Consider the following 12,638-nt stretch of genomic DNA (forward strand, 5'->3'; position numbering starts at 1 on the left):
CTCGAATGGCCCTCGAGCGTCTGCAGCACCGCTCCCGTGCGGGCGTCCCATAGCTTGACTGTCCCGTCGTCGTCGGCCGACGCTAGCACTTTGCCGTCTGGCGAAAAGGCCACCACCCCGACCCGACTCGAATGGCCCTCGAGCGTCTGCAGTAAGGCATTCCAATGCTTTTCAACCTTTGGCACTTTTTCCATCCACCCAAGCATCTTAGCTTCAAACTGCCTTTTTATTAGACTCATCATCGGTGCGAACACAAGCGCACTACAATATACTTGAAGCGGGACACGCTCAATCACCGGCCGGTTGTAGAGCATGAAACGCTTCATATCATGGGTAAACGCGTATAAATTAGGACAGTCGCTAGCCTAAATAATTAGTTAGTCGGATAATAAGCTTGATAGCTTATGATGGACTCACTAGAGTAATAGACTCTAAAGAGGCAATTGCGTGTATCCCTTCAGAGACCATCCCCATCCAACTTAGCGCCTCTAACCAGTGCAGGAAATGGACCCTTAGAAACTGGTAGACTTGGTGGTCGTCAGAAAACGGATTACCGCTCTTCTGGAAATGTTGTATCCAATAGAGGCATGCGTACTGAACCTCTGGAGGCAGACACTGCTTCACCTGGGCACTTTCTACATCAGTCACACGCACTCCAGGAGCGCTAACGCTACAGATGTCTTGTTTAAGAGAGCTTGACATGAGCCGAATGCAGTTATCAGCTAAGGTCTGATGCGCGAGCCTCTCGTCTACCCAAATGTTTGGATCGCCACATCTCTCTCTGTCCAGGAGGAAGTCGCGAAACGAAGGATGGTGCAGACGAAGTGGCTGGGTTTGGTCCTTAGGGACATCCAAGATGGCGTGAAGATCCCTCAGCACCTGATCTACCTTTGTCCCCATAAAGAGCAGCGTGCTCAAAGACTTGACTGAGAGGGGGGAGAAAAGAGTTAAAATGCTTCCAAGAATGTACCTTAGTAAACTACGATACTTTTCTGTTTCTTGTTCCATAAAGCCTGGCTTCTCGGAATTCTTCAAAATATCGATATAAAGCTTATTAAGGTGTTGTTCTGGAGTATTAGCAATAACAGAGGTACTGCCCTCAAGAAGTGTTTGTAGCCTTTCGTCGGCGAATAGCCCTTTGTCGATGAACCGGCAAGCGGTTGCGGCCCAGATGAACAGACCACTTGCACTCTGGACTAAAGTTCTGATGATCTCCGCGCCCGGCCAGCTATCATCTAGACTTTGCTGCTGTCTAATAAGCCTGAGATTATATTCCAGGAAAACAGTGATATCGTCGTCGACGATTGACGCCGATATATTGTGCAACACAAAGTCTTGGTACTTTGTGTCCAGGATCTGGCCGAATTCATATCGAATCGGGATTTCGGGTCTGCTCGTCAGAAAAACGCACAGCCGGACCGTTTCCAATGAGCGAGCCTCCGCCAGGAGCTGCACAATGATCCGGATGTTGTTGTCGTCGTCACACTCGTCAAGCGCATCAACTGCTAGGATATACGAGGATCTGCGGCCGCTACCGTCTAGCTTTGCAAGGGGGCCGAGGACGAGCTGGTGCCACTGGTCGCGCAGAGACTGATTCGCAATATCCGGACACTTTGTGACAGCATCGCAGATGTGTTGATCAAGGGCCGGCACGTTTTGCGCGAGCTGGACGGCGATGCTAGTGACGAACTTGGTTGCACGGCTTGCGTCTCCTCCGCCTCTTGAGAAGAAGTAGCTGGCACCAAGACAACCCTGGTTGGCATATTTGCGAGCGATAGTGCGTGCAATCGTTGACTTCCCCGTACCGGCTAAGCCGCTGAGCCAGAAGAGGCAGCGCTCGTCTTGCCCATTAGCCCAGTTGTAGATCTCGTTCAGAAGGTCGACGCGCGTATTAGGTAGGCATGTGGGTTCGTCTTGTGTAGCGTACGAGTTAAACTGTGCGTCCTCGGCGTTTGGTAATCGACCGAGGGGCCAATCTTGCCCAAGATGTCCGCTTAGCATCCTCCTTCTTGTCTGAGTTTTTACTATATACTCACCAACATGGTTAATATCTCCTAGCTGTACTTTAGCGCCGCTGCCTATACGGACACGCTTGTAACGGTGCCCGGTCGCACGTCTATCATTCCCTTCGTGGCCGGGCACTCTGGTGTTGGACATCTGCTTGTAGTAGGACCCGTGGAATCAGGGTATTGTAAGGCCTAAGGTTGGGTCGCGCAATCGCCCTTCCGAAGTTGAGACTTTGAGCTGAGGCCTCGGTTCAGCCGCAGTGCCGAGACGTTGTGATGAAGAATCCCTCCAAGCCACGCATCACACTGCAGCATTGACTTGAACTCTTCAACGGGTCTGACTAGCCCATAAAAAGGAATTAGTGTCCTAGAGACTACCCTTGCATCTTCTTCAAAGGAAGTGCTCGGACGGAGACGCACTTAGTAGTCACAGGAAGGGACATCTCACAGTTCCGATGGCGTGGGGGATGATAAGGACGCAAGGCACTCATTGGAAACAAATATGGGGAGAGAGATTTTGGGACGGTTAGACATTCTCAATCCTACTGCTTCTTAAATCCTGACTACCATCCTGTTGGGCCGACCTAGTCCAGATGCAGCCTTAGTTGTTAGAATTCTGGAGCAGGGATGCAATTCCATATCACTTCTCTAAGATATCCAAAGACACTATTCAATAACGTAGACGGATAACTAATAGCAACAGGAGGCGAGATTAATGATAAATACAATCAGATTCGACCGTGTAAAGCGCATTTAAAGCAGTATGTAAGGCTTGGTGGCGGTGCAGCGGAAGCGTGTTGTGTTGGTGTTGGAACCTCTAGGGTGGCTGTGATACATAGAGAGGTACAGGCACTAGTAGATGGTGGCTTAGCCTGGTTACACAGTATTATTTGGAAGTGGGAGGATCTAATAGTAAGTGGGGTAGTGTTACTTAAAAACGCCTTGGCGAATAGTGAGGAACGATCTGAGGGTAGGCTTCGGGCGGAAGTCGATTTTGCTTGTGACTATACATAAGAAGCAAACTTCAGGATCTAATAAAGTCTACTTATTTACCCTAACTTCAAAGTCCGTGCCTCGTCTATTAACGGAAACCATTCGAAGATTGCAATCATCCTAGAACCCACTGCCACCACTTACTGGAAGTATGGGATGCCATTTAATCTTGAGGAGGCCCTTCTCTATCTCTCCCTTGTGTGCTTCCATCTCGTCAATGTCCCAATTGATGCTCGTCATGGAACCCTTCAGGTAATCAGCGCGGGGAGATGACAGGTACAAGGCAAGTGCCCCCGTTTGCTCGGCGTCGTCTTTAGCGTAAGGCAAAAAGGATGTAGCAGCCTGCATTTGTGAAGGCTCCGGGGTTAGCAGTCATTTTTTTTTTTTTGAAAACAGGGATGTCCTTGGGAGCATACCATCTCTGTAGCAACGATGCCCGGCATCAACGAGAACACGCGTAAGGTGGGATACTCTAGTGCGACTATCAGCATAGCCAGAGAATTTTAAATCATCTAACTTACCTAGATTCAGATATTCCATGTACCTCTGGACCGCCAGCTTGGAGGTCGAGTACGCAGACACTAGCGGCTCTAGCATTCCTGCTAAACCGCTGTTGACTGAGATAAGGCTTCCAACTGGTTCGCTAGGGTTGGGTTGACTTCTAATGAAGCTCATCGCTGTGTTGTGCGTCCCTAACATATTGATTTCCTTTGAAGGTTAGCACAACGGTATGATCCCACTCGAGACGCCGACTTCAACTCACGTAGATCTTCCACCAATTTTCTACTGTTTCCTCATGTGGTCTCTGTAAAGTGCTTAAGGCTGCAGCATTGGCGAGTACAACCTCTGCCGGACGACCAAAGCTCTCTTTAACCTGGGCGAAGAGGTTGTCGGTGTCCTTCTCCTTTGTGATATCGGTGCGAACTGCAAGGATCTTAGTGGCTCCCTTGCTCAAAGCCTTCAACTCCTTCGCCGTTTTCTCGAGGACGTCCTCCCTGCGGCCAGCTATCACGACACCTTCAGCGCCTGCACGAACCCATACCCTAGCGGCGGCCTAAGATGAGGCATGTCAATTATTGACTTGAAGCGTCGAACGTGTGTTTGCAAGAGCCTAGACTTACAGCTCCAATGCCCGTCCCTCCACCGGTAATTACAATGATCTTTCCCTTGGCAGAGTTTTCAGAGTTCTCCGGGTTTAGCTCTGTGGGAACGGCTCGATGGATTTTCTTGGTGAGCTGAAAGGGCAAAGTGTATGCCAGGGCAGGATTAGATCGGTCGGTAGACATGGTAGGTATATTATTCTTGATGAAGATAATGTAATATGAGGGTCCTGTTTTGAATGCTGCGTTTTGGAAGTGTCTGTGAGTTGAAGTGGTTCTTGTATGATATTCATTCTTTCTATCGTCCTGGCCTTTCCTTCCTTAAGTATTTCCTCCTCGTCCGCCATTTTGTCCTTCTTCACTCTCCGTGTTTTCCAAAACTTTCTTGAAGCCGGAATTAACTCAAGCAGTGGCCGTTTTCGCCATTTCCTGAAATTAGAGAGAGGGGTTACTGCATACGCTGAGTTGACATAATTCATATCTGCTGACATTCCACTTCAATTATATAAGCATGCCGGTTCTTCCTCATTTCAAACACGTAGGCAGACAAGGCTGAGGGAGGAGCGGAAATATCTTTGACTCCGGAAAGGCCATAAGAGGCTAGCGCCATGCACGAGCTAGGCTCGCGGAATCTTGCAATATTTCCGCTGCGTTGCTCAGCCATCAAACATGAAAATCGCGTGAATCAGCCATTTTCGTCAAACTGTCCTTTTGCTAAGTTGATTACTCAATCTCTACGCGAAACTCCGTAGAGGTTAAGCTTATGGAAATCGTTAGAAGAATCGGTATTCCCTTTTTGAACGGAGCGACTTGATACTCCGACTCCCTGGGGATTGGCCCGTACCCTCAGGAAGATAGGGAAATAGGTGAAACTTTAGTGCTATAAAAGGAGTGCGTGTTACTATGGCATTCCTTCAGTATCACCGTTTACTTCTGTCAATCTTCTAACCCATTATATTCCACGCGTCATTTCTACTCCACCCCTGAACATGGCCGATCTCGGAATTTCCGACATCTTCAATGTCAATGGTATGGTCTTTGTGGTCACCGGTGGTGGGAGCGGTCTTGGAGAATGGATGGCCCTCGCACTAGACAAGAATGGCGCTTCTAAAGTGTTCATCCTGGGGCGTAGAGCAGAGTCTTTGAACAAGGTGGCACAGAAAGCTGTACGTTTCACACATCCCTATCCTTCTTTATGCTAATGGAAGTCAAGGCCAACCGCACGCTTGTTCCGATAACCTGCGATATCTCCTCCAAGCAGTCTCTGAAGTCAGCTGTGGAACAGATCGAGAAGCAGACGCCGTTTGTCAACGCAGTTATCGCCAACTCAGGGATCGCAGGTCCAATCACTAGCCTACCTCCCCGATCCCCTGACGCTACTATCTCCTCAATACAGGAAGAATTGTGGAACCTGCCGTTTGAGACTAACCGGCAGGTTATGGACATCAACCTTATGGGATCATACTACACCTTCATTGCATTCATGCACCTGCTTGAAGCTGGAAACACACATGCGGAGAGCCGTGGCAAAAAGGACTTCATACAAAGCCAGTTCATCACTGTCGCCAGCATGGCAGCGTTCAGTCGGAACGAGAACGTTAGCCACCTCTACGCCGCTAGCAAAGCCGCGCTCGTACATCTGACGAAAACGCTATCGACTGGCTTTGCAACGAAGGGCATCCGCGTCAATTCCATTGCGCCAGGACTGTACATCACAGAGATGACTGAGGCGAGCCAAGTTAAGATCCATAATCTCTTATTATGCTTACAGTAGACGCAGATAGTTTCGGACGGCAAAGACTTCAGCGTTCCTGGTAGTATGCCGGTAGATGTGCATCCCATGACACGAACCGGAGGAGCAAAGGTCAGTGGAGTGTCTTTCGCTTTCCTTCATGTGACCGGGACTGATCTTGCTTTCAGGACATTGCTGGTGCCATTCTCTTCCTCACTTCTCAAGCAGGCGCGTACGTGAACGGGAATGTTCTGTTGACAGATGGCGGAATGTTTGGTCTTCAACCTATGACATACTAAGGGATAGAATAATTTGATTATAGATGTAATAAGAGAATCGATTTGTTAGATTGCAATGCAGTATCACTACAAGCCTTTCCTTGCATTAGAATGAGAGGAATTTAGTATAGTTTACAGGTACACGAAGTCTTTAAAAATCCACTCCAACCCGTGCATTGGATCCTATACGACAGGATGTTCTTAGCGTGAAAAAAAATTAACAATGGGTAAATGGAAGAGCTCTCTTTGCAGGCCTCCCGCAATAAGGAGCCTTTAACTGGTATGCTCTCCGTAAATCCACTCTACCCATGAGAGAAAAAATATATTAAGCTAAGAATTAAGCCACGGCATATACTTCCAATTTGCTCTTACTATCTCGTAGACATATTTTGCGTCGTTCATTGGCCGGGATATAATGTTGCTTTTTACGAGATCTAGATGTGAAAAAGTAGGCCAGCCGTCCTGCGCATTGGCATATAGGGAGGATTGAAAGAATTTAAGGGCGAGTTTCGCACTGTAGCAGCGTAAAAACTGACGGAACACAGCTGCGCACTTAGTTGTTGTAAACATTTCATCTGCGGAAGCTTTGTATGAGTTCAACGATCTACATGGTCTCTTAGACGTATTTCAATCAAGCGGTCAGATTTGTCTTCAATTGTTCTATAATTATAATTGCCAGAGAAATCGGCTTCTGTCTATGTATAGCAGTAACAAGTCCTCGTGTCCTGCTTAAGAGCAAAATTCTTGGCATCTTGCCTTTTATATCGAAAAGGGTGCCATTCTCGCACGTGATTTTTCTTCAGGACAAGAGGGTGGCTCTCCATCGCAATTTAAGCTCGCAAGGGTGTGGCCGGTGAGAGTCGGCCGCCCTCCTTTTTAGCGCTAGCAAAATACTCGAGAGCTACAGATGAATTCCTACACTACAAAATTTTCCAAGTTACTCAGCCCAGTCCTCGTTTTGCGCATGAGTGGGGCTGTCTGTCGCGGGTCTTGGCACGTGGAGGAGCTTTGTTCACTGAAGCACCCTTCAACCTTGCGACCGCTGCAAGATTATGAGAACTGAGGGATGCTGTAACTCCTTAACACCAACTCGTTCCTATCTCTCGTCCATATAGTGCTTGCCTCCCACCTTCATCGCGGCCCACCATGCCATGGATCTGCTCAGTGTAACCGCTAGCATTATCGCCATCCTGCAGCTCACGAGCAAGGTGGTCAAATATCTTGACGACGTTAAAGACGCCCCAAGAGACCGCGCTCAATGCGCTATTGAGGCATCGAGTCTCTATAATCTTCTCATCACCTTAAGATACCGGTTTGAAGAGGGGACTTCCAACGAGCCTTGATATGGGGCAGTCCGAGCGCTCGGTGTGAAAAATGGCCCGCTCGATCAATACAAGTTTGCGTTGGAGCAGTTGCAGGCTAAAATAGTAAAGGAAAGAGGAATAAAGGGGTTGGGACATTCACTCTTGTGGAAGTTTGTTAAAGAGGAAGTTATGGAGATAATGGCAAGAATAGAACGCTTGAAAACACTTGTGCAATTGGCCCTCGAAACAGATCACTTGTTAGTTTCCTTTGCATTAGCATTGCAAGATAGGGCTGCTCACATATCGAAGCAAATTGTCTCAAGCGATCAAGGAAGGCACAGATGTCACCCATGGCAACATAGAAGCAATCAAAGAGGACACAAGCCTCCTTCGGATCCACATTCCGGCTATAGAAACTGGCCTTGATACAGTACAGCAAAGAGAAGACAGGACACAGCACGAAATGCTTATGGAATGGATATCGCCAACGAACTTCCCGGCGCAGCAATCTGACCTGCTGGTGTCGTCTCTAAGGCGTTCACTAAGGGTGACTGGTGGGATTGAGGTAAGACGTTAGTAATGGTAATGGGGGGGGTAGTTTGGTGTGGATGTCGGGCTACTGCTTTTAGCTTGTCGCTCCTGTCGTTGACGTTCTTCTAGCTGCAACTGCTCACGGAACCCCTCAGGGATGTCGTCATGGTCTCTAAGAATGTTGCCTTGCTCTACGGATTCAACCAGGGCCTTAAGATGATGGGTCCTTAGGTTATAGTGCTTCTTGCTAAAAGAGTCGCGCCAGCAACAAGGCCCCAGATCGCACAGTGGGCCTAGACATCGCATCAACGCATACACTTCGCGCCAGGCTGAGGGATTTCCAGTAGCTTCCTGTTCTGCATCAAGCTGCGTAGCTCGGTCGTTAAGCATCCTCTGTGTGGCAGCGCCACGCTTATTTCCACGCTGTGCTGGACCAGCAATTGGGCTAGCATTAAGGTGCGAGTCTACGTAATTGAAGGATAGATCAACTCAGAGCTTCTTACCAGAACGGAGCCGCTCATCCCACTCCTTGAGTTGTTTGGATATAATAGGCTAATTGATGTTTAGATCCTTAAAGCTCTTGACTAGATCACGTTGCGTACGGTCTGTTACTGAAACAGTGACATTAGTGTCGTTATATCGCATCTGCTGGCCAGGTCTGAACTTTCTTCCTAGAAGCTGTTTGAGCTTAGGCCTAAGAATTGTATGCTAATACTTGAGAGGAATCAGGACAACGTCTTGCTCTGTATCCTGATGCACTACCTTGTTATTGAGGACGACCTTCCACTTAATTGAGTAGTGGAGGCAGGTGGGCACCTCCTCTCTGTAACTATTATGCTTGTCCCACTCATCTAGTTGAAGGAATTGGAGCCTGTCTGGTTCTAATTGTGTCTGCAGGTGGGCAATGCTTGTTTGGTCTGAGAAACTGCGACGGGTGGCTTGGGGCGTCTGTGAGGCGTTAAACGGTGTAATGTTACCTATAAATTGTGTGTCATTAAGGTAGCCCTGCTCTTGAGAGCCGAAGGACCTTTGGTTGAAAGAGAAAGGACTCGTCATCGCGTCCGTATACGAATAATTGCACCACACCGTCGTTGTGCAAGCAGAAGCGCAATCGTAGCCTCTTCGGCTCTTCCTCGGCAGACTTTCCCCCTAACGCTCAAGACGAAAGCGTTCGCGCATCAGATTTTGGATTTATACGACTAACGTTAAAAGGACAACAAGATGAAGTAACCATAACCACAAAAAGATTCCAAGATTCCAAGACTCCAAACCCTTAGCAAATCTTCTTCCAAACTAACTGACTTACGTCAATATCCTGCTCAGCACTATCATCCCCACACTCCAAGTTCTCATTCCCTTCTCGGTATCTCCATTTCTTGCCCATTTTCTCTTTAAACCAACGCACATCATAAAGTCCCTTATTCACCGCCTCTGAGAATGCCTCTACTCTTTCTCCGGGCGCCATCTTAACATCTAGATCTGGTGCCACAAATAATACTGCTGACAATCGTCGCACTCCAGGCACACGTCGAACGCGGTGACGTACGGCTGCTACCTTTCCCCCGCTCAACACCACTGCACACCACCCACACAGCAGTACAGTCGCGTTGCCAGGCACGGGCACCCACGTACCGGGTGTTTCGGGTGCCTCCATCTCGAGCCCTGCAGTGCCGTCCTGAAAGATGATGCTGAAAGTGCCGTAGTCGGTATGGGCGCCACATCCGTTCTGGCTCTTTGGAGACGCAGTCGCGGGGTTGTAATCAATGAGGCGGAAGTTAACATTGAAGCTGGCGTGCAGCGGAGCTAGGTCGCGGCCAGCAATAGCGCTAAGAGAGGTTATAACCTGTGGGACATAATGATCCGAGATCGTATTAAAGAAAGTCAAGATATCACCGAGTCCGTGTTCGGTAAGCTCGACTTGAAGACCAGGAGGGATGCGCGCAATTCGAGTGGGCGAAAGGTCAACAGTAAGCTTTTGGTCGCATGTGGGGTTTTCGGTGGCAGCAGTCTTGAAGATACCACGGAGAGTGTACACATCATTGAGAGCTGCAGCGGAAGCGGGGTTCTGTGCCAGATAATCAAAGAGATTCCGGATCGCGGAGAATGGAGCCGCGGTGATTGGGTTGATAAAAGTAAGAGCTGGACTTAAAAGGTCTGCTCTAGTGGGAGTTGACTGAGTAGGTGTTGACTCGTAAGTTGGGTAATGGTTCTTGGAAGTTTGAGTAGCCATAGTAGATGTAACTCTGAGATAAGTTATTGGTTTGGGTTAAGGCGGAGTAACCCCTCTTAAGATTATCTACATTCTCACGTGTCGGGGTGCTCAACCGCTGAACCTTACCGTAATTGGCAGGTGGAGCTGCACTCAAAGGTGCGGGGACTGCTGCTGCCTAAATTCACGTGCAGCACACAAATACGAGAAGCTCCGTAGCGAAAATTACGCACGCGAAATAAGCAATAGGGAGTGATTCTATCTATATCGGGCTAGCTCAAGGAGGTCGTTCCCGCTCCCACTAAGCAGGGGTATTAACGAGATAAAGTCGAGTAACGTCCATCACTGCAGGTCGAGAAACACCCCGCGCCGAGAAAAACGAAGGGTACTTCAACTTTGCACCACTCAAACTCTGCACACACTTATTATCTATTTAATTTTCATGTTACGTATATAATATAAGTGGTTTTAAACATACAGGAACCTTCGCATCCAAAAATTACAATCGCGTGGTTGTCGCCGTGACTGATTTCGTAAAGAGTCTCCTTCTATCGCGAAACAGACTTCTCCCGCTACAACATCATCATCAGGCTCTTACCGCTACTAAAACCTATAGAATAGTTTTTCTTGAGCCTTCAAACTCCACTATAGTATTTAAAAGCTACTATTAGCGTTATGGTTGCTATCGCACGAAGATCCACGGAAGGTCACTACGCGTATCAGTACCTTTGATTACAGTAATCACCAATATAGGTTAGTGCGATACCACTAGTACTGCGTAATTTACTCAGATCGATTAAGAGCTCAAGTCTTGGCTGTGCGGAGCTATGGCACATGAGGACCACAGTCCCGCAGTCATATGACCCGAGTTAGCTTTGCCGGTGCCTCCAGTCACCAATTCAGCTCTCTACAACTACCTACGAAATCGCCATCGCATAAGGGTATGGCAGGAGCGGGTCGGCCATCCTCCCGCTAGCGTGTATAAAGGGTTCATGCACGTCGCTCATATCCACCTTGTACGACCATTGTATGCTGGCCTTGCCACGCCACACTCTAGGCTCTGCAAGCACCTGCACCCCACTCCACAATGCAATCTCAGCCTGATCCAACTTCTTCTTACAACGTCGAGTGACGCGACGGTGCACAGCTACCGTTAAGGCTTGAATGCAATCCTTTGGTATCACTTAGCGTCTCGCAACGTTAACCTCCATGCGCTCGCCGACCTAACAGCCAGGCCCTACGCACAGAGGTAACTCAGTCGCCGATCGCATCTCTCTACCTAGGCTACCACGAATGAGCCCAGCTAAAGCCTATCCCCACCGCATTCCTCTCCCTAGCTATGGCGGGACTTATGCGGCTTTTAAGATATAGCGACACTGGCGACTTTGGTCTTCCTGAAGCTTTTGCCAGCGATAAGACTATCCCGCCCTATGCGATCCTATCCCATACGTGGGAGGATGGTCAAGAGGTCACCTTTAAAGATCTGATGGACGGTACTGGAAAGGACAAGAATGGCTACCATAAGATCCGGCTCTGTGCACAACAGACTAAACGCGATGGCCTACAATACTTCTGGGTGGACACCTGCTGCACTATACAGACTCACCACCGACGACAACGCCCTACGAAAAGGGTGGCATATGCCGCCGAAAATGGCGGCATAACGTATATAGCTTTTCCATACAAAATTCGTATTATTTACCCACATTCTCAGCAACTTTAGTTCTCAGATCGATCTTCCAATGAGGGGTCGAAATCAGGCCTGAGCACACGAGGTTGAGCCGAGGTTGAGCCGTGGTCGAGCTAGCCGACAAACAATTTGAAGTAACTTCAACCTGCCCAAGCCAGCGTCTTTCCTGCCTCCACTTCCCAACTTTACATCCTCAACCGCCTTCCTTATTGCAGCCTGCGCCTGCATTTTGTCGTCCTGATGATGGTAATCCATTCCAAGAAAGCACCATGTCGTCCTCATCACCGTTGTTGGCGTCTCCAATCGCACCACATTCACCTAACCTTACGAAATCGCCCCAAACAATCACAATGGCCCCGAGAGATCGTTCAAGAGGGCGGACAGTCCACATTTACGATGCTAAAAACCCTGCTACTGTGATTGGAGGTTTGATTGTTACAAATGGCGTAACGAATACGAGCCTTTATTCAATGGTGGAGATCCTTGTGTTGTTCACGTCTACCTTTGAATTGTACGATGAAAACGAGGAGAAAATTCAAAGAAATGATGAGCCGCTTCGGCCTGGTAAATACTATATTCATGCTGTCGGCAAGTTTCTACCTGTATGTCGTCTCATCATCTTGGGCTAACTTTAGGGTTTTGGATAGGCACCTTCGCGATTAATGACGAGCCGTGGTTGGTTCGTACGATATCTCAAGCGACTGGAACTCGCGTGCAATCCTTTTGCCATAATGTCCGGGAACGAGATCGTCGATGCGTCGTCTCTGGCATCAGAGTACCTGGTGCACATGTCGA

At 48.5% G+C, this 12,638-nt stretch overlaps 5 protein-coding genes across 5 annotated transcripts in view; 2 read left to right on the plus strand and 3 right to left on the minus strand.

Moving 5' to 3' along the window:
- Positions 1–2,001, minus strand: part of BDR25DRAFT_337365 (uncharacterized protein) — a gene marked incomplete at both ends in the record, with an annotated part of 3,819 nt that extends 1,818 nt beyond the window's left edge. The window contains 2 exons of the mRNA XM_033693180.1: positions 30–365; positions 418–2,001. Of these exons, the coding sequence (XP_033541605.1) occupies positions 30–365; positions 418–2,001 (1,920 nt within the window). The remainder of the gene's footprint in view (positions 1–29; positions 366–417) is intronic.
- A 1,118-nt stretch (positions 2,002–3,119) lies between these two features.
- On the minus strand, positions 3,120–4,507 carry BDR25DRAFT_337366 (short chain dehydrogenase-like protein; the record flags this gene model as incomplete). Its single annotated transcript, XM_033693181.1, has 5 exons — positions 4,121–4,507; positions 3,763–4,053; positions 3,521–3,707; positions 3,416–3,471; positions 3,120–3,341 (listed from the first exon to the last, which is right to left on the minus strand). The coding sequence occupies exons 1-5, from the start codon at positions 4,283–4,285 to the stop codon at positions 3,120–3,122; spliced, it is 921 nt and encodes a 306-aa protein (XP_033541606.1). The 5' UTR covers positions 4,286–4,507.
- A 278-nt stretch (positions 4,508–4,785) lies between these two features.
- BDR25DRAFT_346558 (short chain dehydrogenase/reductase family) lies at positions 4,786–6,130 on the plus strand (the record flags this gene model as incomplete). The annotated part of the gene is made up of 4 exons (XM_033694153.1): positions 4,786–5,265; positions 5,313–5,837; positions 5,880–5,963; positions 6,020–6,130. The coding sequence occupies exons 1-4, from the start codon at positions 5,089–5,091 to the stop codon at positions 6,128–6,130; spliced, it is 897 nt and encodes a 298-aa protein (XP_033541607.1). The 5' UTR covers positions 4,786–5,088.
- A 2,856-nt stretch (positions 6,131–8,986) lies between these two features.
- Positions 8,987–10,989, minus strand: BDR25DRAFT_337368 (Clavaminate synthase-like protein; the record flags this gene model as incomplete). The annotated part of the gene is made up of 2 exons (XM_033693182.1): positions 8,987–10,083; positions 10,890–10,989. 2 exons carry the CDS (start codon positions 10,987–10,989, stop codon positions 9,218–9,220), a joined length of 966 nt encoding a protein of 321 aa, XP_033541608.1. The 3' UTR covers positions 8,987–9,217.
- Positions 10,990–11,082: 93 nt separating this feature from the next.
- Positions 11,083–11,919, plus strand: BDR25DRAFT_346560 (uncharacterized protein; the record flags this gene model as incomplete). Its single annotated transcript, XM_033694154.1, has 2 exons — positions 11,083–11,818; positions 11,868–11,919. Exons 1-2 carry the CDS (start codon positions 11,493–11,495, stop codon positions 11,917–11,919), a joined length of 378 nt encoding a protein of 125 aa, XP_033541609.1. The 5' UTR covers positions 11,083–11,492.
- Between the last annotated feature and the right edge of the window lie 719 nt (positions 11,920–12,638).

This window comes from Lindgomyces ingoldianus, assembly GCF_010093535.1.
Source record: "Lindgomyces ingoldianus strain ATCC 200398 unplaced genomic scaffold BDR25scaffold_43, whole genome shotgun sequence".
Lineage (NCBI taxonomy): Eukaryota > Fungi > Ascomycota > Dothideomycetes > Pleosporales > Lindgomycetaceae > Lindgomyces > Lindgomyces ingoldianus.